Source organism: Helobdella robusta, assembly GCF_000326865.2.
Source record: "Helobdella robusta unplaced genomic scaffold HELROscaffold_33, whole genome shotgun sequence".
In the NCBI taxonomy this organism is placed as follows: Eukaryota; Metazoa; Annelida; class Clitellata; order Rhynchobdellida; family Glossiphoniidae; genus Helobdella; species Helobdella robusta.
Window position 1 is genome coordinate 894,772 of NW_008704623.1, and position 25,243 is coordinate 920,014.

The following is a 25,243-nucleotide window of genomic DNA, read 5'->3' on the forward strand; positions in this document are numbered from 1 at the left end:
AGGGATTTCGTCAAACGTAGAGAATACTTAACGAAATAAATTCCTAAGCGTAGTTATATGAAACTAAAAACATTCAAAATTTCTGTCTAATTCGGTCGAAAAATTTTTACAAATCATACAGAAATATTTCAAACTCAAAAATCAATTCATGATAAATCAGGTGTGGTATCTTTAAGATTTGATCAACATCAATTGTACTGGACCACATAAAATGCCCAGCTAGCATTTGAAACCAAACCGTTGTATCCATTCTGATGTTTGTTGAGTTCGCATGTCTTGGTAGCTGCATTGAAGTTAATGGAATCACATCCGCCAACCTGACGAACCTGATGGAAACATTCAGTGGCACTTCTTACACTCATTGTCTGAACTCTGTAGCCACTCAAATAGAAGCCGAATTTTCTTTTCCAGACCAAAAAATCTGGAAAAATTGAACAAATTTACTGTACAATGAAATATTGAATTTTACAGAAATTGTGAATATTTAAAAACATAAATGTGAAATTTTTTAAAAATATAAAATCAATTTAAATCGCTAAAACGTGCAAGTGTACTTCTGGAAATTGGTGCGTAAGCCTCCAGTTCACAGATGGTAAAATAACCATCGGCCGCGTTTAGAGCCTGTTGGGCAATGAGATACGTGAAGGAGGGAAGGTTGGCGTTGCACTTCATAAGCACCTTAGATCCAGGGACCACATAACCGGGCCACTGGCCGCAGAGGGGGTACTGATTTCTGATTGGTGGAGATACTGAGCTGGGCTGGTTGGAGAAACCGACGTAAAAGTTGTCCAGTCTGTGATCTCCGGCTGTAAAATAAAAATTATTAATATTTCCCACAAAAATTATTGGTAGAAATAATTTTTCAATTTAATTTAGCAAAATTTCCCACCGTAATAATCGAGCCGGGCGGTGAAAATGATGTGATCCACGTAGTAGGTGCCCTGCAGGTCAAACATGAACCAATTTGCCCCAGCCGACTTGTCGTCGGTCGATCCACAGTGGCAGTTGTAAAAGAGAGTGTCGTGGAAGCCGTCAACCACAGGAGTCGCTGAGAATGCACCACACTGGTGGGCTGTTTTTAATTCATAGTAGACCGAACTCGAGGTCCCGGGTTTGTTGTATAGAATGTTCTCTCTGTGTGCTTGTTGTGTCGAATTAAAATAATATTTTAAATTAAAATAATATTTAATGAGGTGATTAATTTTTATTTTAAACATTTTCAAACTTCCGTAGGGAGTTCCATAGACTTCGAATTCGCAGACGGACATGTATCCAGTAGAGTTGGAAGGTTGTTGCAGTATGACGTATCTGGCTGGAGGCGTAGTAGAGGAACAATTCAACTGAACCACCTGCTTCAAAGCAACCACACCTGGATATTGAGCGCAGAGATCGTAGGTGCCTCTCACTGGCGGGTGAACATCCAGGGATCTGTTGCTCACCCCCACTATCAAGTAATCCAAATCATTCCTGGCTGCCAAGAATCCATAGTCTAATTTTTAAATGTTTGAACGATATTTAAATTACAGAAATTATGAAAAAGAAAAAGACAAAAAGCTGAAAAAACTTGAAATTACTTGAGCCAGCGCAGATAACGATGTAGAATACAGTGAACAAATTTCCAAGGTCGACACCGATCCAGTGGGGCTCGAACCCTGGCACTGTCAAAGAACACATAACTGAATTATCGTTCAGACCGTGTTTACCGTCAACGGTGAAAAATGACGTCATCATTAAAGTTGTGTTGATGTAATGAGCAGAACTGTTGTACGTGTAGGCGCCAAGAGCTATGTTTGATAAAGTTCGGTGACACTCTGAAGTATTATGTATGGGAGATTTTATAAATTTCATCGATAACTGTTCACTATCCTTAAATTCTATGTGACTTTGAATATGTAAATATAGAAATGTTTTACTAGAACTTTTTTTTATAAACAAATGCTTGATAAAATTTTGTAATGAAAATTTAAAAGTGTGAAACTCGCCGTATTTTTGATTGATGAACGTCAAAATAGCGATTAAAAACTGTTTACAACTCCCCATCAGCCTGTTAGCCATCGGCACAACTAGCAAACCTAACCACTGGTTGAACATTTTGATTTAAAATCAAAAATATTTGAAAAATTTCTTGTTTTATCAAATATTCTAGCCAAATAAACAGTTTATCAGATTTGGGCAAAGTTAAAATGTTCAGAAAAACTACACGATAAAGATTATCTGGTCAATAAATTATTGAAATTAATTTTTGTATTTTGTAAACGTAACAAAAAATGCTCATCAATAAACAATATTGCTTATAGATTTCTTTAGAAATAATTTGCATACAAGATGGCAATGCCTGTATGCGAAACAATACGAATTTATCGTTGATCCTCATTATTTCTAAAAAAGATTGTCCTATCATTACAATCGCCATTTATGAGCTTTTGTTTGAATAATTTCAAAAGCATTTGCATGCATTAAAAGTCATTCATTCATTGACTCTTTTGATTTAGTGTTAGTTTTATTTAGTTGAATTTTTATCAGTGTTTTTTCAAATGCATATAAATATGAGTGAATCAACTTGATAGGGAGGGATCTCTTTGCAATTGAATCTAATCACTGCGACACAAGAGCCAAAATCATTTCATTATTTTATGTACACGAACAATAGCGAGTTATTTAACGTTGAGCGAGCGAGTTTGCAGAAACAAAAAGGATTTCCCTCAGTTCTAACAGTAACCGTCGTAGAACAATGAAAAGCGAGCAGTATGACAATATTTTATCCCTACTTGGGCTTTATACAATGTATTTCCAGTCGAAATACATTAACAATCTTCCAGATAAAAAGTTATCGCAAACATTTAAAACAGGGATTGGTGTCTCAACGTTTTCATTAAGAAAAACTCCAGTAACTCTGGCATATGTGTGTTTCATGTAAAAATGAATAACTGTGCGTGTTTACGTAGGGTGCCTAAAGTGCGTTACACTAAAAAAAAGGCTTAATTGAAAATTTTTAAATTGCAGGAAAAATACAAAGTAAAAACGCTACACACATCACACACACACCACACACACCACACACACACCACATACAACACACACACACCACACACACACACACGCAAATATACACAAACACAAATAAAAATAGCATAGGATAAATAGTAAGTTATGAGAAAAAAATGCATAAAACCTAAACATTGTAAATATCTTTGTCATCGTTTATAGCAAATAAGCATGGAAATAATGTACCATCCTCTGCATGACATCATAATCTACATCCCATCCCAGATTATATGTGAATGGTTCATGATTAAATGATTTAACAGGATTAAAATTAACTAAAATTAAATTAATTAAAGTTTAGTTGATCAATTATAATTCATCACATAAAACGACCAATTAGTATCAGCCGTAATTGAAGTGTAGCCGTTAATATGAGAATTGAACTGACACAATTTGGAAGCTGGATGGAAGTTGATGGAGTCACATCCTCCCAGTTGCTGGCTCTTACTCACGCACTCCGATGCACTCCTCACGTACAACTGATTGAATTGGAATCCGTTTAATCGGACACTGGCTTGTCTTTTCCACACAAATTTGGCTAGCGTATTGGAAAAATTGTTTCCATATTTTTTTCTATACACCACTAATTCGAAAATTAGAATAAAATTTTTAACAATTTGATTTACTTGATCTTATATTGAGGTAAAGGTTTTCGCATTTTCAAAAGTTTTCTTGTCAAATTGATAGCGGAAAATAACTAAACTCATTTCTTTCGAGGTATTTACGGAAGAAAATAATAATTTACAAAAATTTGAAATATAAGTTTATCTATAACGATATGAGAATATAAAAAACTATCTATAATAATTTGAGAAGATATAGAACTATCTATAACAATTCGAGAAGACAGAAGACTATCTATCACACACCACTTCAGCCGTAATAATTATTTCAAAAGAGGAACAACAGCCTACTTCGATCGACAGCTTCATAAGCTTCCAACTCACAAATGGTGAATTGGCTATTGAAGGGACCGGTGCCTCCCTGTGCGATCAAGTATCTGTAGTCGGGCAAGTTAGCATTGCATTTCATTTGAACTTTCACTCCAACTTTTACGTAGCCGGGCCAAGTGGCACACATCGGGTAGGTTTGTCGCACTGGAGTTAGAGGCGTGTCCGCCAGACCGATGATGAAGTTCTCCAGACGGCGAGCGTAAGCATCGTTGTTGCTGGGTGGGTCTGAAAAATTATTATTAATGTGAAACGTTTTTCTTTTGTACAACGAGAAGTGCCAAATTTGTATCTCTACCTTCCCAAGCTCGAGAGGTCAAGACGATGTAGTCGATAAAATAGTCGGCTTGCATGTCGAATCTGAACCAGTTCGGTCCGCCAGGGGCGTCATTGGTGTGTCCGCAGTGGCAGTTGTAAGGGAAGGTGTCGTGAAAGCCGTCCACGGCCAGGTTCGCCGATTGAGGCCCACAAGGTATAACTGAGTTGGAGCTATTCTTTGCCGGCTTCTTGAGCAACAAGTTGGTGCGGTGTTCTGTTAAAATAATATCAGATGAAAGATTTTGACATTATAAAGAGCATTTAGGTTTACTTCCGTATGGAATTCCATAGATTTCCCATTCGCAGACGGACATGTATCCAGTAGAGTTGGAAGGTTGTTGCAGTATGACGTATCTGGCTGGAGGCGTAGTAGAGGAACAATTCAACTGAACCACCTGCTTCGAAACTACCACACCTGGATATTGAGCACAGAGATCGTAGGTGCCTCTCACTGGCGGGTGAACATCCAGGGATCTGTTGCTCACCCCCACTATGAAGAAGTTCAGATCGTTCCATTTTGGTAAACTACTTTTGTCTGAGGGTTCCATGTACAAAAATTAGTCCATAGTCCATTGATACAATTTATTGGTTATTATTCCGCTCATGTAAATTTGATTACCTAAAACACTTGTTTAAACACTACAATAATATTTCAAAATTTTAAATGCTCTCTATCACAAAGTTAAAGTAGTAAAATAACAAAAGGTTACATTACTTGTCCCTGCATAAACAATTGTGTAGACTACGTTAAACAAATTTCCAAGGTCGACACCGATCCAGTGGGGTTCGAACCCAGGCACAGTCAAAGAACACAGCACTGTAGTGTCTATCAAACCGTTTTTGCCATCGACAGCAAAGTAGGAAGTCTGCCATAATCTATAATCCACTTTGTATGATGAGCTGTTGTAGGTGAATGCCCCTAGGGCAATGTTCGTCAGGTTTGTCTGACAATCTGCATTTGAAAATCATAACAATTCGCAAATTTTTTTCAAATTTTTGAATAATTAATTAAATTATTTTTAGAGCTTCTCAAAAATCAACAAACGAACTACATACAAAACAATTTATAATCAATTTTTTTTTACAAAAATACATATCTTACCGAATTTTTTGACTCGATATAATAGCATACATGCAATCAACATACATTTAAAAAATTTTAAACATTTGATGTTCATAGTTACTGATTAAAACGAGAAAATGTAAGTGAATTCCAAATATTAAATTTTGAACTGAGACTACCATCTTTAATTCGACCAACTTTATTTCTAACGCATTAAACTAACTCATAAATATATACCTAGATTGTAAAGACAAACTAGCAAATGAGAAATATACCTACACACATACAAACCTACATACGCACATACATACAAAAAAACAAACATACAAACAAACATACATTTTTTACCGGGTATATTCCAAACAATGGGATGTTTTTGGCAGAAAATAGACAAAGGAAAATTCACTTAGTATGGGAAGTGCCAATTGTCTAACATAATTTGGTAATGACACAAAAAACACAAAATAATGTTTTTTTGATAAGGTTCATAATATATATATATATATATATATATATATATTATATATATATATATTATGACACACATATTACACACACACATACACTTACACACACATGTGTATTTTTTATAACATAATAGTTCAAATAAAGAGCGCGAACTTATGTTCCTATGCCCCCAAAAAAATCATAACCAAAATATAACCATCTCTAAATTATAGCTGACTTCTTAATTTTTGGCAGAGAAAGAATTTAGTTGGTATTTTGTCTAAATTTTAGTGACTTAGTACGGATGTGTTAGCATGGCAAGAAACGACCAATGTTAAACAGTAGTTTGTTGAATTTTCACATACAAGCATAAAATTGAAGTACACTTTTGTTTAATTTGAAATTTTTGTCAATAATTTCAATTTTTAAAAGTTCTTATTTTTGTTTTTAGTTAAAAAAAATCGATTCAAGAATTTTTTCTAAAACAATATTTCAAGTTTTAATTTTTCGGATAAATGTTCGCTATTGAAACTTCCTCGTCCGAGCTCTCCTTACAATGGCAATCTTAACGTATAAATGGAAAAAAAAATGATTTTTCAATATTGTAGAGCTTTTTTTTTGAAGTTGCTGATTATATTGTAAAAACACATAGCACTCTAAAGCATGTCTTTATTAAAAATTTAAAAAATTTTGGTAAACAATTCTATGTACTACTACTATTACTACTACTACTACTACTACTACTACTACTACTATTACTACTACTACTACTACTACTACTACTACAGCTATACAACATCTAGTATTATTATTATTTTTATTACCATTATTATTATAATTATTATCATTGTTATTATTAAGATGTAACATATATTAATACACAAAGAGGTATTGTTAGCAAGAATTGAGTTGTAGAGACCTTTCTGAATATAATTTTCATCTGGATAATTACCTGGAAAAGTTGGAGAGTAGTCTTATAATAAGCAATTTCATGAAGATTTTCTTATTTTTAAAACTTCGTATAATTTTCATCTTATTTTTATTTGGTGTTTATAGAAGAAACACTCTACGATACGATATTACACCACAACAGGCCATACCATGCCGTACAATATTATACAATACAATACAATACAATACAATACAATACAATACAAGACAAGACAATACAATACAATACAATACAATACAATACAATACAATACAACAGAACACAACACAATACAATACAATACAACAGAACACAATACAATACAATACAACAGAACACAACACAATGCAATACAACACAACACAATGCAATAGAATTCAATATAATACAAACTGAATAGAAATTATAAATTTAATAAATAAGCCCATATGAGAATTCCATTATTCGTCAAACCGTAATTACAGTGTTTATCACGTCGTCTCTATTATAACAGTAACTTCTCTCTCTCTCTCTCTCTCTCTCTCTCTCTCTCTCTCTTTCAGTTTTTCTCTTCTTTCATATTTCATATTATACACGCTTAGTTTATAATAGAGTATAGTTTTAAATTGATTGGATTGACAAATTACTATATAAACGACACGGTATTCGAAAAATAATTTATACCATTTTTTGAAATTTCATTCCAAAAATGACGACTGAAAATTTCTTTCCATTACTACTGATGGCGTGCAACCTAACCGGCGTAGAAATTAATAATGGAAAATTCAAAGTTTTGAAAGATTGCCGAGATAGAAAAATTAGCCTGTGCGGTGCAAAGAATTTTCGAAATATTTCTGGAAATTATTCCAGCGAGGAAGGCCTGATTATGTGCGCCTACTTCTGCTACAAGGATCCCTATTGCGTGGGGTACAACTTCCTGGGGGGTGCTTCTAGCGTGGGGTACAACTTTCTGGGGGGTGCTTCTAGGTGCGAGATGTTTTCTGGCGATGAAAAAAACTGCCTGGCATATGCCGATCTGTCCTGTAGGCATTTTTATAAAGAGGGTTAGGGTGATATTTGCTGAGTAGTATTTTAATTTTATAAAAATTTATAATAATTATAAATTTAGTTGAAAAACGTTAATAAAATGTTAATTTTCAACTGCAAAATTTAGTACTTTTCAGTGACAAACAAAGAAACAGACAGACAGACAGGCAGACAAACAAAGAAACGTATTTTAACTGCGCCTAGATTGAAAATTTCAATTTTTCACCCTAAAGGTTCTGCCTTCAACACAATCTTTAACCTTACCATAACCAGTGGGAGCTCCTTGCAAATACACATTGATGGCCGTCTGGTTAAGACGACGACATCTGGAATTTTTTTAGGACAGGCAACAACTATTATTGAACAACTTGCAGGTAGAATCGTTGCTATCCAAATCTTGCCATTTTTCCCCTCTCCAACAAATAGTTAGTAAATGATGATCGTTAAGATAAAGGGTGACAAAAAAAACCAAAGCTATTTTTTCATTTTTTTCAAAAGTTCAAGTAAAATTAGAACCAATTTATAAAGAGATCTCATGGAACAACGTTTGGAAATGTAACCCTTTAAATGCTAGCGGCTGGACTACTTTGCATTTCGACGATTCTGACTGGATCGATTCAGATGGCTCTCTTTTGAAGCCAAGTACTGCTTCGTATTACTGTAGAAAGGTTTTCAGTGAGTTTTAGATTGCTATTTTATGATGCATTGTGACATACACTGTGTCTTTCGTGTTGAAATCTCATAGATATATCAAAGAGAAAACGCAAAAAAATTAATATTTTTTTAAATAATTTCATTCTGAAGATTATTTTGGAATGACCAAATGCTAATGACACAAAACAGACAGCAGTGGAAGAAGATTTTTACACAATCTCTTTTCTGAATACTTGAAAATTTCATTACAGACTATTTTTACTCTTACATGGTACCAACATTTTGCACTGTTAAATGTTATACACGTAAACTCTTAGCGGTTTAGTTTACAGATAAACACTACCAATTAATTTTATTTCATTTCAATTCAAAAAAATGTTTTAAACGTTTTTTCAACAACTATGTTAAAACAATCTCTGCTACCAAACATTTTCACTTTTTGATGTCCATCATCATGCAGTGCAAACATTTGCAGAACTGCTCATATAAAATTTCATAATTTCATTAAAACATTCGCATCACAAGCGTATGATGGTCTTTGAGTTTCTGGCAGACAGTATTCGAACCATGCCACCAACGTAATAACAACGCCATACATGACGCTTCTACCTACTGAGCTAGCTTGTTGGATAATTATTTTGCTATATTAACATTTATATTGAGTTTGAAATTTATTTTAAATAAAATTTAACCGAATAAACTCAGTGTTTTTAGTACTTTCAATACACTACAACAACCATTTTGAAAATTAAACTTCAAACGACGTTACCATTACCAACCACTCGTTGGCGATTTTAAAAAAATAAAAAATTAGTTTGATGAGAAATTAATATTTCAAATAAAAATTTCACTTCCATTTAAATTCATTTTAAATAAATTTTTATTTTAAATGTACATAGGACATTTTATTTCATTTTTTTTACAAAAATCAACTTACGTAGAAATAAATTTTTATAAAAAAAAACAAACTTAGATCTTAAACTTTTAATATAGCAAAATATAGAACGTAAAACATTTTGTAAAAATATTTAAAACAAAGAAGAATAAAAAAAACAAGAAAGATAATTCTAAGTGCTTTTTGCTAAAAAGGTATTGAAATTTAGAAACTTTTTCATGTTTTTGAAGAATTCGTAAAACCTAAAAGTATAAGAATTGAAATTAATTGATTGGCTTTGTTTCAATCATCTTTTAAGTATATATAATACAATGCATATGTGTGTATATTTCTACACATACACACGCCAAACACACACACATACACACACACAAACACCCACACCTATATAAACGCTATACAGAAAATGTAGATTCACCAAAAATATCCAAAATTCTTTGCAAATATTCAAAATATTTTCCAAGAATTACAGAAAAAATGTTTAAATTACTAATACTAACAATTTTTTGCTACCTAATAACCAAAAGCGAGCTAAACAACGTAACGAAATGCTTCAGACGAGCATTTGATTGCTACAGTAATGCCGTCTGTTCGTGCAAATCGCCATCGTTCATTTACACGTCTTCCAATTATGGAAACTATTATAACGGATACTTACTCAGCCTGACCGGATGTTCTAAACATTGCCAGAGTTTCTCCGACTGTTATGCTTTTAACTATTTGCATCTTACTAGTAGCTGCCAGTTCTATTCCGTTGCTAATAGCCTGAGCTCTTCTTGTTTCATGGTTGATCCTAAGTGTGATCATTATTTTCTGAGCGGTAGTGCACTAGCATTTATATCTGATGATTATTTTTATTAATAAATATAATTAATATATAATTAGAAATTATTTTAGTTAATAAATTTAATTAAGGTTTTAATTATTTTGTTTTATTGAAAATTCTCTCAAAAATTATCAACATTTTCAAACCACGCAAGCAGAACCAACAAAATAACGCAACTGCTCACTGACTGTTAACAACACCACAACCTAAAATTCTCCTCCAAACAGATTTGAGTTACAACCTCAGAGTGTCCTCTCCAAACGGTCTCGAAATATACACAGATGGGTCATTGCTGGCCTCATACAGTAGCGTAACTCCCAACCTCAATCTCCAGGTTAATGTCTCCATGGTCACTAGTGTACTGGCCATTAAAGGGTGGAGCTCTGATTTGTCTGGAACAGCTGGTAAGTTAGGAGTTGGACTTTTTTTTATGTGACAGTTTATCATGGGTTTCGTGACTTTTGTTTTGTTCGAATGGAATCGTTATTAATTAGTGTTGTTAATGAATAAAGTTATTGTTAATTTTACACGTACACATGCACTCACACACACAACCTTTCACATCCACAAACACACACACACAAACACGCACACAGGCAAACAAATTCCTACACACAGACAATTAAACACACACAATAATCGCTTCTCATATCTATATTAAAATATATTTCAGCATTAATTGCTGTTATCACTCTCCACATAAAACTTCAAATATTCCAACTGGAAAAAGCATTCGTCTACGCTTCATCTGGCGACAACCGCATTTTAACCGATAGCTCGTGGAAGTGTAACAACAACTACACTCTTGAATGGACGAGTCTACTTTTTGACGATTCAAGTTGGAGGGGGGGACAGGATCAATCGCAAAATCCAAATCGTCTGGTTTATGAGGAGCCCTCGAAAGTTTTCTCCACTGATATTTACTGCAGGAAAAAATTAGGTGCGTAGTCATAGTTCTTTTTAATTATGCTTGCACTTACATATATTATATATGTTATATTATTGTTATTATTATATATGCAGTAGATAGCTATATATGTCGTAGTTTGGCCTGGTTTACCAATAATAGCTCTCTATGTAGTTAATCAATCCTCATTAATGCTATTACAATAATTTGATAGAATATTGTTTTAAATTTATATTTTTTTCATATTTTTATTATTTAAATTTTATTTTCAGTGCCTTACGGTAGCTCTCAAACTTGCGCAAAATAAGTGAGTTTTTGAACAGATGACAGAAATCTAGACTCTCCTCCCTTACTATTCCTCCTATTATCTTACCTGATTCTAAAACTCTTGATGTTTCTCACAAGTTTCGTAGTCTAGGCTTTATCTTTTATTCTAACATGTCTCTTTCTTCTCAGATTAATAGTGTTGCTAGAGTAAAAAAATCTTGTCTTAAGACCCATCTGTTTATAAAATTCATAGTGGAGCTCTGTTGAACATTGCGGAAAGAGTGTTCTATAAATAGTTGATTGATTGATGGAGGATGTTTTTAAATTTTATGTTTATTAACAGTTTATTAGAATATAATTTTTTCAACCTTGTAAAACATTCACTCTAATAAAATTTATCACTTCTTATTACGTTGATTTAGTGAACGTGTTTTTAGATATTTAGTGTAATTTGTATTTGAAGAATGGCCGTTAATAAAAAAAAACTATTTTTTTATTTAAAATTCGCACAATTTTTGAATTAATCAAACGAATGAACGTTTATAATTTATATGTATATATAGTTTAATATAGATTATAATAAAATAACGTTTTTTTTTTATAAATTCTTATCATTTTTTACAGTTTCAGTGTGGTTTAATGGTTGGAGTATCTGGTCTTGTGACCGAGTTTGAATGTGTTTTTCTCCGTTGATACCATGGCTGATACTTCTGAAAATTATTTTAGGAAAAAATCGCCGATTGTGTTAAACTGAATTAAAAATCCAAAAGGTTTAGTTAAAATATGCTTTCGTAAAAATTGAAATAGGTATAGCTACGGGTACATACACAAATAGTTTAGAAAGTTTTAGAGTTATAAAGGAAAGAATACATGAATTAATAGTTGAAATATTGTTAAATTGTTTGGAAATAATGTTTGAAAATTTAGAAAAATGTTTATAAACTATAAAAGAATTTAATAAGTTTTTTTTAGAAAGATTAAGAAATAAAATGGCATTGAGATAACATTAATAGCTAAAAATTCTAGTTGAAAATGAAGATAAATTTGTATCTATGAAACTATAAAATTATTTCATTTTCTAATCCAATTTTATTCTTTTCAATAATTCAATTTCTTCCTCTTTTTTTAACTCACACCATACATGCAGAGCTAACACGTTGGTCTTTTCGGATCTGTCATTCAATTTCAGAGGGTTATGTATACAAATTTTAAATTACGAATTGCAGTCAGAGCCAAGCTTACTGCTCCGAGACCGTTATAAAAAATTTGTCTCCATCCAAATGAAAAAATGGATACTTAACTTTTAATGTTAACATGTTTGTCTGTCGTTAATAAACATTGAATTCGTTAGAAAAATTTTTAAATTTAGAGGTTTCCAATAAACAATTAAGGCTCTCTACTAAATAAATAGCACCTCACTTCTTTGTTGCCACTGGGCATCCACTAGTAAGCTCAGCCCTGTGCTTACCCTAATGTACTTCAAAATACAAACCCCAAATACATTTTTGCTCGAAAAAAATTAAACATAACATACCTAAGTTTTTTCGGCAGTAAACTGCCAATATAGGCTTAGAATCACAGTCGTAACATGAAATACAGTTTGGAAAATATTGAAAAGTAACAGCATTGGGCCAAGAAGAATCGTCAAAACTGTTGCTAAACCAGTTGTCCTGAAATGTTTGTGTACACTTCCAGGTGTTGTCAACATTCATTGGAAGACCGCTGGAAGAGCTTGTCAGGAAAAATCCTAATTTGACAAAATTTTTATACCATTAATATTTAATTTTATTAATTTTAAAAACCAACCGAAATTGTTAATTTGGTTAAATGGGTTTTTGTAACTGGCGACAGCAACTGTCATATCAGCAAGTTTCAGGCTGAAGTTAAAATAACTTTGGATGAATGTTGCTTTCAGGACTCCGTTCACGTACACACTGAACAGATAAAAAGAATAAATTGTAAACTTGGTGACTGTGTCTGGAAAATTAATTTACACCATTTATTTAGAGATTAGATAGTTCGTTGTACTGGTTAGAGACGCTCAGTAGCGCTGGTAGTAACCGGGTTCAAACGCAGACATCGTCGCCTATCGCATTCGGATTTATTCCAGTATGATTTGTTTTTGGTCCATACTTCTGGGTCGTTGTTACAAAAAACTTCTTCTTTTCAACTATTCAATTTGAATTAAAATTGCTCTATATTTTTGAGTTTTTAACAAAAATTCTAGATATTTTTGTTTTAAATAAAAAACAGCAAATATTATAACAATGAATTAAATAACAATTTTGCCAACCTGCTCTGACATAAAGGGAGCATGAAGGATTTGCATAAAAACTGTCAGACACTGAGTTATGAAGCCTGCAGACGCCAGTATCAGTTCTAAAATCATAACTCTTACAGGAACTTGCCTTTGAGCAGTAGTAGGAACACAGAACAAGAGCTCTGCATGGTTCATAGTCACTCAGATTTATTTTTTCTAAAGACCAACTGCTAGAATAACATACGTCGTTCCCATAGCAATCATGTATACGCCTGTAGCAATCATGGTCAGATAGAATTGGTTTAGAGTTGAAGAGCAGAACAAATATAAGCAAGGATGACTTGCTCAACAATGAAAATTGCCACATTATGTCATTAAGATTGGCTGGTTATTAATGTATGTTTAGTTTGTTGGGAATATATAGAGAAGAATTTAAATGGATTTAAATCCTTGGAAATATTGAATATGGTAAAAATAATCAAGAAAAATGACAAAAATCACGTTCTAAACCGTATAGACTTTTATAGATGAAAGCGTTTGATTCACTGCTATTGATTCTTGGTGAAAATTTTTAATCTAGCCAACTGTGCAAATTTTTTTTGCGTCGTTTAGGATTCACTGGTCGGTCAGAAATAATCGAACAAGGAGAAATATGCTAATTTTGAATGTGTATCACAGGAATTTATTCTTAGCATTTGTCATTCAAATGAGTGCTTCTTTTAAAAAAAACAATAGAAAGTAATAAATTTCGAGAGTATTTATTGATCGACGTTGTGTTAATTCTTGAATGTAAAAGTTGATGTTTGGTTTCATGTGTAAACACGTTCGGAATGTGAAATTTCATATTAGCACATTCATTTATTCATTTGTTCATTCGTTTGTTTGTTCGTTCGTTTGCTTGTTCGTTAATTAATTAATTAATTCATTAATTCAATTACTCTAGCAAACAATAGTTTTTTTAAATGCCGAAGAATATTTTCTTCCTCTCGTTCCATTCCTTCAAGGGGTAGCATTGACAAATAATTCCCTTCACTGGTTTGACACAAAATTCTTCTGGGGTCTAAAAAATTTGTTATTATATATTCTTTCAATGAATGAAATACACACACACACACGCACACACCACACACACACAAAGCTATGTTAGTATACGGTGAATGCAAATTTAGTATAAATATCTCGGAAACCGAAATACATTATAAGAGAGGAATACAATTCAAACGTGAATTAATGAAATCTCCCACCCAATGTCTTCCGGCAATACATAACTGATATACCGCTTCTTTTAAATTCTTTACATCTCCTGCAAGTTAAACATTTAAGAAACATTTTCTCTGTATACTGCTCGGCGAGAGGCCATTTTGAATCTTCGAAATGGATGGTGAACCAATTGTGGACGAGTCTTGGGATGCATCTCCAGGTGGTGTCGGTGATCAGCGAAAATTCGCCAAACTCACTGCAAATGAATATATCTGCGTGGGTTTTATTTATTTATTTATCATTGTTTATTATTATTATTTTTATTATTGTCGTTATTATTTTGGTTATTTGTTTTATTCATCTTCTTCTTGTTCCTATTTATACTTATTGGTGTTCGTTTGTTTTGCGCTCTTAAAGAAAGCGCGCGCACTTGAATTTTTTGAAATTGGTCTGTGCACATTCAAATCGATCGATCGATCTACAAGTTACTAGGTAAAAAATTGTGAGGAAAAAATTGAAAAAATTAAACATTTCTTATAACTTTAATTAAACTTGAAATTGAATTTGAAAAAGTTTCTTTAGAACTCACATTTTGAGGACAGTCGGGAGATTGTTCGAAGGAAACTTTGGGGTAGCGAACCAAGAAAAATTTTTGGAGTTTGTGATATATTTTTTGCTAACTGGTATATAAATCATGTCTCTCTACTAATTCAGGCGCCCAATGGAGTAATTTTCCACGGTGAAAATATTTATTTATATTCGCACTTTAATTGTCTCTAATTTTTTGATTCACTCTTTCACAAATTAAATTAAAATAAACAAAACGATTAATTATTTTTTATAATTATATAATTATTTTAATTAAACGCAATCAAACAAAATAACGATGATAAGAATAAAACGGTTAACATGAGAAATCTTATTTCGTAAATTTTTTTCACTCCTGCCAAATGTTATTAAACAATTTCTTCGAGTTCGTTTTAATCAGCACATAATTTGGTCTGGACCTGCGGTGGTTAAATGAATATCATGATACCTAATTGGTTGAATGAACTAACTAACCATTCAACCAACCACAACCGAACAACAAACTAATCAATCAGCTTATTAAACTTTGAAAAAATCTAAACGAAAATTTCAAAAAAAAAAATATTCTCCCAACCTAACTTTTTCCTACAGTACAAATTCACAGACGTCCTCGCTTGACCAATGCCTCCTCTCTCGACAGCCGTTATACAATTTTTCAAATTAAATTTTGCGTACTTCAGGGCAAATGGCCAGGAGGAATCGTCATACCTCAGGTCGAACCAGTCCTCATCACCAAGACCGTCGCTAGTACATCTCCAAGTTGTATCAGTCAGGAGTGAGAAACTACTCCACTCGCAGCATATGAACATACCTTCGAGAAATTTTCTCATTTTTTAAATTAATCGTTTTGATTGAAACTTCTATTTGAATAATAATAATTCATTAAATTCTAACTTCTGAGGAATATCTTAAAGAGAATTATAATAATATATGAAAAATAGAAACACAACTATTTCTAGAAGGAAATTGGACGGAAAGAGCCACAATTCTGCTTGACATGGGAATGGGAACATTTATTTCACCAGGATTGGTTGGTAGGATTTTTACCCCGTCTACGTATAGGCCGATGAGTTTGCTTCCTCTTTCGAAACGTAGTTTGAAGAGTTTCGGGACATCTGTGTTGAGAGAATAGTGTTAGTTTGAAGAAATATTAGAATGTTTTTCAACAACAAATATTAGAATGTTTTTGAGAAATTTATGTAAAAAAAAATGATTTTTAAACCAGTTAACTATAATTTGGATGAAATGTTTCGTAAAAAATAACAGGTAAAAATGTAAAAAAAAGTGCAATACTTTACAATAAAATACAATCAATTAAACGTTTCAAGTTTATCGAATTGAAAAGACACGAAACCAGCCAGCCAACCAACCAAACATAACAGAAACATAACCCAAAATCAAAATTAACCCCATCAACTCACCATTATTAAAATACAACGAACATCCCGGGTTTACAGCATATTGTTTAATGACAGAAGAAAAAAGCCTGCATACACAAGTTTTCAATCGAATATCGAATCGAATATCGAAACTCTGACAAACACCGACACTGATATTGGAACATTTCCAGGCACACCATGTTAATGCCTTGCATTGTTCGTAAGGTTTGAGAACGTGAGCTTCGATGGGATTTGTAAAACTGTAACATACGTCATCATTTCCATTGCAAATTTGTATACGTCTGTAGCTGTTAATATTGGCTGACGTCAATTTTGTGATACTAAAGAGACTGAATATTATAGCAGTAAAATGATATAGCGCTAAAGTTTTCATACTTGCAAAAATGTTTTTTGAATATTAAGCTGAAATTTTAAAAATTTTACAGTGAAGAAATTTTATTTATAAATTCTTAAAAGGCGAATGAACGCATTTCACCCAAATCAAATTCTTTAAATTTCTCATCAAATATTTATTTTTCAAATTTTAAAACGAACAGAACAATTCTGTGCTTTCTAATTGGAGGCCTACATACTCTTTCATTTATTTGTTGACTATTGATTTCATAGAATAACAAAAGATAATTTACAGACACGCACACCAAAGCACACTCACACACACATTCACACACACACACCACACACACACACACCATCTCATTATATTTGATTTTAATTTTTTTAAAAAATTCTGGCTGAGTCTTTAAAAAAATATGAACAGTGCCGTAATGTTAACTGAACCCAACTCAATTCAACTTTTTTTTCGGTTAAATATTTTTTTTTTATTTTATTTTACAACAAAAAAAATCATAATAAAACATCAGGCTGCACACGTGGAAGTAGCTAGAAATAAAAATTGATGACGTCAAATTTATATAGCGCTTTATTTCGTTTTGATTTATGTGGATGTCGTCGTTGCTGTCCTACCGATCAATATAAACTTTTATCTATTTCCGTTTCCGTATCCCGTCGTTGCTGTTTATCTCATGCAAATAGGGGGAGAGAGAGAAAGAGAGAAAATAGAATAAAGAATACGTCAGAAAAAAAGTTGGAAAGAATAACGAAACAGGAAAAAGAGAATTACGAAGAGAGAGAGAGAGAGAGAGAGAGAAGGAGAGAAAGAGGGAGAGAGAGAGAGAGAATGATTCATGGAAAAAAAGATAAAGCAATGGAGAAAGATAAAACAGAGAGATGGAAAAAAGGGTGTGTAAAGGAGGAAATGTGGCAAAATGTGAGAGAAATGTGATAAATAGACTTTTACATAACATTGTAAACGTCTCTCGCACGCTTTTCCACTATTCCAAATCAAGTTTTATAAAAAATTAAAAATGTTTAAATCAACGAAATCATTTCATTTGATGTTCAAACTGATCGCGATTTCATCTAGTGTAGGACCAACCTTCGAGGAACCGAGCCAATACAAACGTATTTTCGACTGTGACGGTAGGGATATCTGCTACTTGGGAACCACGGATCTATTCCTTTACGATCTATCCCAATACGATCCATTAAAAATTTTAATCCAGTGTTCGTGGATTTGTTCCGGGAAGGATTGGTGCAGAGGATTCGATATCCGGTTTGATATCGGTATGTGTGGTCTCTATTCATCGCTTCCATTTAACAAGTACTCCGGCGAGAAATGTGCTCTCTATCTTGATACAAGTAAGGGTCTCAGATAGTTGGATATCGGATAATCGCATAACACAAGTATTTATTATAGATAACACTAACAATCACAGAATTTTTTGGTTTAATTTAAAATTAGTTATTTAATTTTTCCTTATAACATTTTAAATACAATTTCAATAGAAAACATTTTTTATATCTTCAAAGTTTATTCAAATGTACAATTTAACAGAAAAGAGTTTATAGAACGTTATAATCATCTGAAGTAAATTAAACATTCATGGGGGTTAAAAATGTATCGCATATCAGGTATTTTTTTGAATCCTGAAAAATTGTTTAAATAATTTTTCATTCTAGATAATTCCAGATCTTTCCTCATGCAACTTTTAGAAGCCGACACGGTCAGCGTGTATGTTGATGGGATTGCAGTTGAACCCGTGAACGCCACGCGAAGCACCATCTTCGACGCGTCCATAGGTAGCAAATTAGTGGCTCTGGTTAATTATTTGAATCCTGCCAAGTCTGTAACCTCATCAACGAGTTAGTATATTTTTTACGATTTTCTGTTTAGTATTTTCCACAAGTATCAAGTAACAAATACTGAGTGTGCGTGCAGATTTGCGTAAATCAACGCGCATACTATTGCATACCTGTTTGGTTGGATTTCTTTGCAATCGAACACGGTTTCACTGCAACAGCAGTTCGAATTTATGAGTATGTTAGTTCGGTTTTTTTTAATCTTAAAATGTTATTTTAGAATTTTAAACTTTAGTTTGGAAAAACAACGAAACCATTTTTTCTGGCTCTTATGTTATCATTTTGTTATCCTGTCACATTCAACAGCCCTGTCAGAAGCCATCTCATTATGTAGCCTGAGTTCAGACGGATTCATATCGACAGATAGCACGTGGAAATGTTCCGAAACACACTTTCCAGATTGGCAGAGTTTGGGTTTTGATGATTCTAGCTGGTCATACGCCCGACAGGTTAATAACATCAGTAACTTGTCAAACTGCATAACTTTTGACTCGAAGATAGCGAGGTCTTCCTCTGTGTTGACTCTCTTTTGTAGGAAAAAATTAGGTTGGATTTGCTAATGTTTTTTTGTGTAGCACCTACACACACACACACACACACACACACACGCACATATACACACACACATTCACACACCACACACACACACACACATTCACACACCACACACACACACACACATTCACACACCACACACACACACACACACACACACACACATTCACACACCACACACACACACACACACATACACATTCACACACACACGTTGATGCATTTTAGTTTTCACAAATGTTCTCGTGAACAAAGCAAACGTTAACTCGAATTATTAATAAAAAAAGCTTTTGATAGTTTGTCGAAATGCATGGAAAGTATCGATTTTGAGTAATTTTTTGACTTTATTCTTCGTTTATTGAAGGTCATTCATTCATTCATTCATTTTTTTGTTTATTCATTCATTCATTCGTTCGTTCGTTCATTCATTCATTCACTCAATCGTTCGTTCATTCGCAACAGTTCCGTTCAAAATTGGCACACCGTGCTAGAGAAACGAAGCTAGAATATCAAATTAAGAAGAATAAAATAACGATATTGCTTTTTTTTCAACTTTTATGATGATGAGGCAGAAATTGTCATCATTTTAAAATTATCGATAGCTGCTCTATCAGCGTTAGTAACTCGTGCAGGTTCTGCCTTCCTTGTGGTTTGCTAGGTTGATATTGATTTTGGTTTTTTTCTAAAAAAAAAAATTTGGCAGTTTTGTGTAATGTTTGAATATACAGACATTGTTTTAGACTTTGTAATGAATAATTTATTTCAAAACGTTTATGCAATCAACAAATAACAGTAAAAAAATGTCAGTTTTCATTAGTAAACTGTAAAAACGTCAATTTATTGTAGATCTGACTCTTAACAACTAATTTATATCAATATGTGCAAGAAAAAATATGTGCAAATCATCGTGTGTTTGTATGTGTATGTATGTTTAAATGTGTGTGTGTATGTGAGAGAGAGAGAGAGAGAGAGAGAGAGAGAGAATAATGTTGTGTGTTTGTGTTTGTGTGTGTGTGTGTGGTGTGTGTGTGAGAGAGAGAGAATAATGTTTAAATCATCGTGTGTTTGTATGCGTATGAATGTTTAGATTTGTGTGTCTGTGTTTGAAAAGTATTAACTTGCATGGGTTAATTGACAAAATTATGAAATAAAATTTAAAAATCGTAGAATCTAACTAGACACAAACACGTTTGTCTTTGGAATATATCTGTGAGAATAATGTTTTGTGGGAGTTCCCTTTTGGATTAGGACTTTGTAAGAGCGCCTAATTAAGCGTCTCAGATATGTGGCATTTATTAATTGTAATTAACCCAATAAAACGACCAGTTAGCAGCAGCCGCAAGTGTGGTGATGTTGTAGCCATTAATATGAGAATTGAGCTGGCACAATTTAGAAGCTGGATGGAAGTTGATGGAGTCACATCCTCCCAGTTGCTTGCACTTATGCATGCAGTCCAACACACTCCTCACGTTCAACTGATTGAATTGGAATCCAGCCAATGCCATGTTTGACTGTCTTTTCCAGGCGAAGGAATCTGGGATGAATTGAATTTTTCATATAATAAAAACATATTTGTTTCAAAATGAATCAAAGCCTGTTGGAAAACTTTAGTTTTTCTAAACCCGAGGTGAGCAAAGTGCACGCGCACACACTCGCACAAACAAGCACGCACACAAACAGACACACACGCACGCACAACATAAAAACACACATATGTCGATCTAGTACATTGTACGTTGTACATGCACAGCTTTACCCATCATATACAATATACACCAAGGACTGTTTTATGGAATGAGAACTTTAATTAAAAATTCCATTGGGGGTTTGATAGAGTTGGACAGTTGATAAAGTTTGAGAAGATGTGATTGCATTAAAAGTGGTTTAGACAAAAATGCGAAAATAGATGCGTTAAAAGATCGGAATGCAAGCTAGGAAGAGGCGCTAAATTATTTTTAACCATGGTGAGAAAAACTTTAACAAGATGTTTTTAAATCTTGAAAAAAATAATTATATTTGAGGAGTGATCTATCATGAAAAAACCTTTATTCATTGAAACGTGTGAGGCAAAGTTGAGTGCAAGTTATACTAATCGTCACATAATTTAATTGAAATTTACAGTTTAAAAAAATCAAAAAATGAAATCAGTACTTTTGTCGGCTGGTTCGTAGGCTTCCAATTCGCAAATGGTCAGGTATCCAGCTGCAGTTGGACTTCCCTGGACGATCAGGTACCTGTATTTGGGCAGGTTGGCGTTGCATTTCATCTCAGCTTGGCTTCCGATTTTGACGTACCCAGGCCAAGTAGCACACAACGGGTAGTTATTTCTCACTGGTGCTGATGTAGCGTTGGTCAGCCCGATGGTGAAGTTGCTTAGCCGACGGGCCAGTATGTCCATATCTGACGGTGGATCTAACAAACAAAATTTATTACTTTGTTGTTGCAATCATTTGGTTTGTTTTAATAGAATTCAAAATTGAACCTTCCCAACGTCTGTTCGAGAGGACGATGTAGTCTACATTGTAACCGGCATTCATGTCAAATTTGAACCAATTCGGTCCTCCATATGCATCTGCTGTGTGTCCACAGTGGCAGTGGTAAATGTACGAGTCGTGGAATCCATCCACCACCAATGCAGCTGTCAGAGGCCCGCAAGTAACTGTCAAATATGAACTGCTCGTGCTCGGACTCTTCAACAGCAGGTTGGTTTTGAATTCTGTGGAGAAAAAAATTCAAATGAATTCAGTCATTAAATATTTCTTAATAATGAATTACTGTACTTCCGTAAGGAGTTCCGTAGACTTCGAATTCGCAGACGGACATGTATCCAGTAGAGTTGGAAGGTTGTTGCAGTATGACGTATCTGGCTGGAGGCGTAGTAGAGGAACAATTCAACTGAACCACCTGCTTCGGAGCTACCACACCTGGATATTGAACACAGAGATCGTAGGTGCCTCCCACTGGCGGGTGAACATCCAGAGACCTGTTGCTCACCCCCACTATGAAGAAGTCCAAATCGTTCCTTGTCGGTAAATCATTTTGATCTACAAAATTTTTTTACAATTTATTCAACAGATTGACGGAGTAGTTTTTACAATTTTCAACTACTATTTCATTAAAAATATGTAGAGATATGTAATTCAAAAATATTTCTTCGTTAGTTTTACCACAATTTTTGCAAAATTTGAATTAACAAAATTACCTGCTCCAGCGTACAAAATCGTGTAGATAATTTTAAAAAAGTTCACTAGATCCACGCCGATCCAATTGGATTTGAACCCGGGGACGGTGAGAAAACAAATCACAGAACTGCCGCTCAAACCGTTTTGGCCGTCGACAGCATAAAAAGCGTCGTAGTAAAGGAAATAATTGAGTTTAAAGGCCGAGCTGTTGTACGTGTAGGTTCCAAGGGCTATGTTTGATAAACTACCTTGGCTCTCTGAATTAAGCACGTGAATGATGGATTATAAAATAAATGCAGAGTGATTTTATTATGAATTATTTCAAGCAATTTATTATTGATAAATAAATTGTTTAAAAAATTTTGCATAGCCGACCTATCATTTTGACTAAAATCGCCAGAAGAGTTATGGCTGACGGAGTTTTGAAAGCTTTCAAAACCATCGTGTACTTGCTTTTCCTAATTTTTACTTTCTTTAAGTTATTATCTAGAAATTTTGAAAATGTTCCATGGCTGAATTTGAATTCAAATGGAAGCAACAAATTCATGACCGTTCATCATTTAGTCATTTAGATAAGGGGAGGGCAAACTACGGTCGGTGGGCCGCATGCGGCCCGCGATGCCTTGCTCGCCAAATAAAATGTCGTCAGCCAGACATTATGACCAAAAAAAACAAAAAAAAAGGAGCCACATATCTTAAAAAAAATTCTCACTCGGGTCTAAAAAATTGCTATTTAAGTACTTATGCGGCCCTTCAAAGGTAAAATAGTTCTCAATGCGGCCCTCACAGCAAAAAGTTTGCCCACCCCTGATTTAGATCGAATGTACATAAAGATATTGCAAACAAATTTATCACGGAAACACGAATAAGGCATCCTACAAATCTGTTTTAATTTTTTGTTGTTGAAAAATTAAAATAATTTGGCTATGTATGTGTGTACGTGTGCATGTGCTTGTCAACCATGAACCAACGGAATAACGAACACTTGGCTATCAATGGAAGCTACAACACTGGTGTTTGAAATATGGAGATCAGAGAAGTTATAGCATCGTTGTTGGTAGTTACGAGCGTTCAAGGGTTACAACAACACAATCAATCGGTCGATCATTCGTTCGATCGTTTGTTCATTCATTCATTCATTCATCCGCTCATAACTTAAGAATGAATGAAACTTGGCTCAAATCAAATTTTTTAATCATGTTTTAGAAAAAATGATTTTTTGTTAAATAAATAACTTGCAATTATCTGCTAAGAAAAACAAAACTTCTATAATCACACATATACCTCCTAATCGTTATATCAAAATACAATTTTTTAAATTTCAAAATATAAATGGAATGGTATGAATATTCAGCACACTGCACATTCAATAATTAAATATAGGAATAAATTTACATAAATTTACATATTTTATACGAAGTTTCGTCTTTTTGTATATAAAAATTGAAAATTTATATCAAAATTTGTTTAGCATAACCGTTGTTCAGTGGTCCAACGATAATAACTCTGTTTAAAAAAATAATGTGACTAGAGAGAGGTGAACTGTCCTGGCTACAGTTATAAATTCTATCTTTTGGGCAATCTAATTCAAAGCATGTTAGACTCGCTTTATAAATTCATTTTTCGAAATGACGAGCGTATGTTTAACAGAGAAGTAAGTTTGCTTAATGTTTGAAAATTATTTTTATTCTTTCATTTCATCGTGTTACAAATGAATTTTTTGAAAAAACAATTTCTATTAATCATTTTTGCGAAATTCTATTCTATTCCAGCAAAAAAATATCCAGACATATAAAAAAATACTTTTAACAAAAGAACGAACATGAATACATACGGCTGGACGACTAGGAAAGCGAGGCGTTGAGCCAAGAAAATGTAGAAGTTGAATGAATGGAAATTTTTATAAACGTCGGAAAATTTACCAGTGTGAAAAATGATTGTCCGTGTTCATTTATCATCACCGTTCTGAAACATTATTTTATTATTCCGCGTAGTTTAAAATTTAATATTTTCTTTAAAATTTTACTTCCTCATAAAATTGAACTTAGATTTGCAAGTTTAATCTTACCGGATTGATAAACGTTTCATGGCCACACCATCAATGATAAACTTCTCAAATTTGTTACTGATTGAATGAACATAAACAAATAAAATTGGTTTTATTTCCGAATAACAAACCTCTTTTATGCCTGTGTATCCATCTAGTAACTCAACTTACAAACCAATGCAAGATAAATTGCAGTATCTACAATTGACACCTTATGTGTACCTATATACACCAAGATTTGAGGTTAAAAGAAAACCAAGTCGCTGATGCTAGCAAGCCAAAGTTTGTGTAATATTTATCCATCCTATATCCTATTATCGCATAATGGGATATAGAATCGCAAAATACTAAGCAAACGCTGAATTCATTTATAATTCGTGCATGAATTGATTGTACTGATAGTACTAAATAAGCTACTAATACAGGCAGCTACAGGCCAATTTCGAATTTATGTTTCATCACTAAGGCCGTTTGTGCGGTTGC

The 25,243-nt window shown here is 33.4% G+C and overlaps 9 protein-coding genes across 9 annotated transcripts in view; 3 read left to right on the forward strand and 6 right to left on the reverse strand.

Annotated features, from left to right (window-relative positions):
- Positions 1–188: 188 nt before the first annotated feature.
- HELRODRAFT_175331 (hypothetical protein) lies at positions 189–2,091 on the reverse strand (the record flags this gene model as incomplete). Its single annotated transcript, XM_009022761.1, has 6 exons — positions 189–421; positions 555–806; positions 890–1,141; positions 1,226–1,489; positions 1,575–1,811; positions 2,073–2,091. 6 exons carry the CDS (start codon positions 2,089–2,091, stop codon positions 189–191), a joined length of 1,257 nt encoding a protein of 418 aa, XP_009021009.1.
- A 1,259-nt stretch (positions 2,092–3,350) lies between these two features.
- HELRODRAFT_175332 (hypothetical protein) lies at positions 3,351–5,491 on the reverse strand (the record flags this gene model as incomplete). The annotated part of the gene is made up of 6 exons (XM_009022762.1): positions 3,351–3,628; positions 3,960–4,223; positions 4,294–4,527; positions 4,585–4,848; positions 5,029–5,265; positions 5,461–5,491. 6 exons carry the CDS (start codon positions 5,489–5,491, stop codon positions 3,351–3,353), a joined length of 1,308 nt encoding a protein of 435 aa, XP_009021010.1.
- Positions 5,492–7,364: 1,873 nt separating this feature from the next.
- HELRODRAFT_192443 (hypothetical protein) lies at positions 7,365–9,016 on the forward strand (the record flags this gene model as incomplete). Its single annotated transcript, XM_009022763.1, has 4 exons — positions 7,365–7,797; positions 8,014–8,205; positions 8,279–8,448; positions 8,960–9,016. Exons 1-4 carry the CDS (start codon positions 7,443–7,445, stop codon positions 9,014–9,016), a joined length of 774 nt encoding a protein of 257 aa, XP_009021011.1. The 5' UTR covers positions 7,365–7,442.
- A 790-nt stretch (positions 9,017–9,806) lies between these two features.
- Positions 9,807–11,369, forward strand: HELRODRAFT_175334 (hypothetical protein; the record flags this gene model as incomplete). Its single annotated transcript, XM_009022764.1, has 4 exons — positions 9,807–10,149; positions 10,383–10,559; positions 10,829–11,095; positions 11,335–11,369. 4 exons carry the CDS (start codon positions 9,807–9,809, stop codon positions 11,367–11,369), a joined length of 822 nt encoding a protein of 273 aa, XP_009021012.1.
- A 596-nt stretch (positions 11,370–11,965) lies between these two features.
- HELRODRAFT_175335 (hypothetical protein) lies at positions 11,966–13,956 on the reverse strand (the record flags this gene model as incomplete). Its single annotated transcript, XM_009022765.1, has 4 exons — positions 11,966–12,039; positions 12,864–13,076; positions 13,136–13,306; positions 13,623–13,956. The coding sequence occupies 4 exons, from the start codon at positions 13,954–13,956 to the stop codon at positions 11,966–11,968; spliced, it is 792 nt and encodes a 263-aa protein (XP_009021013.1).
- A 1,770-nt stretch (positions 13,957–15,726) lies between these two features.
- HELRODRAFT_175336 (hypothetical protein) lies at positions 15,727–17,150 on the reverse strand (the record flags this gene model as incomplete). Its single annotated transcript, XM_009022766.1, has 4 exons — positions 15,727–15,796; positions 15,957–16,188; positions 16,328–16,492; positions 16,799–17,150. 4 exons carry the CDS (start codon positions 17,148–17,150, stop codon positions 15,727–15,729), a joined length of 819 nt encoding a protein of 272 aa, XP_009021014.1.
- Positions 17,151–18,141: 991 nt separating this feature from the next.
- On the forward strand, positions 18,142–18,984 carry HELRODRAFT_175337 (hypothetical protein; the record flags this gene model as incomplete). Its single annotated transcript, XM_009022767.1, has 2 exons — positions 18,142–18,475; positions 18,797–18,984. 2 exons carry the CDS (start codon positions 18,142–18,144, stop codon positions 18,982–18,984), a joined length of 522 nt encoding a protein of 173 aa, XP_009021015.1.
- Positions 18,985–19,253: 269 nt separating this feature from the next.
- Positions 19,254–21,036, reverse strand: HELRODRAFT_175338 (hypothetical protein; the record flags this gene model as incomplete). Its single annotated transcript, XM_009022768.1, has 2 exons — positions 19,254–19,502; positions 20,842–21,036. 2 exons carry the CDS (start codon positions 21,034–21,036, stop codon positions 19,254–19,256), a joined length of 444 nt encoding a protein of 147 aa, XP_009021016.1.
- A 626-nt stretch (positions 21,037–21,662) lies between these two features.
- The window catches only part of HELRODRAFT_192444 (hypothetical protein), a gene marked incomplete at both ends in the record, with an annotated part of 11,008 nt that continues 7,427 nt past the window's right edge, over positions 21,663–25,243 (reverse strand). Inside the window, 5 exons of the mRNA XM_009022769.1 lie at positions 21,663–21,943; positions 22,014–22,247; positions 22,312–22,575; positions 22,734–22,970; positions 23,089–23,199. Coding sequence (XP_009021017.1) covers positions 21,663–21,943; positions 22,014–22,247; positions 22,312–22,575; positions 22,734–22,970; positions 23,089–23,199 — 1,127 coding nt within the window. The remainder of the gene's footprint in view (positions 21,944–22,013; positions 22,248–22,311; positions 22,576–22,733; positions 22,971–23,088; positions 23,200–25,243) is intronic.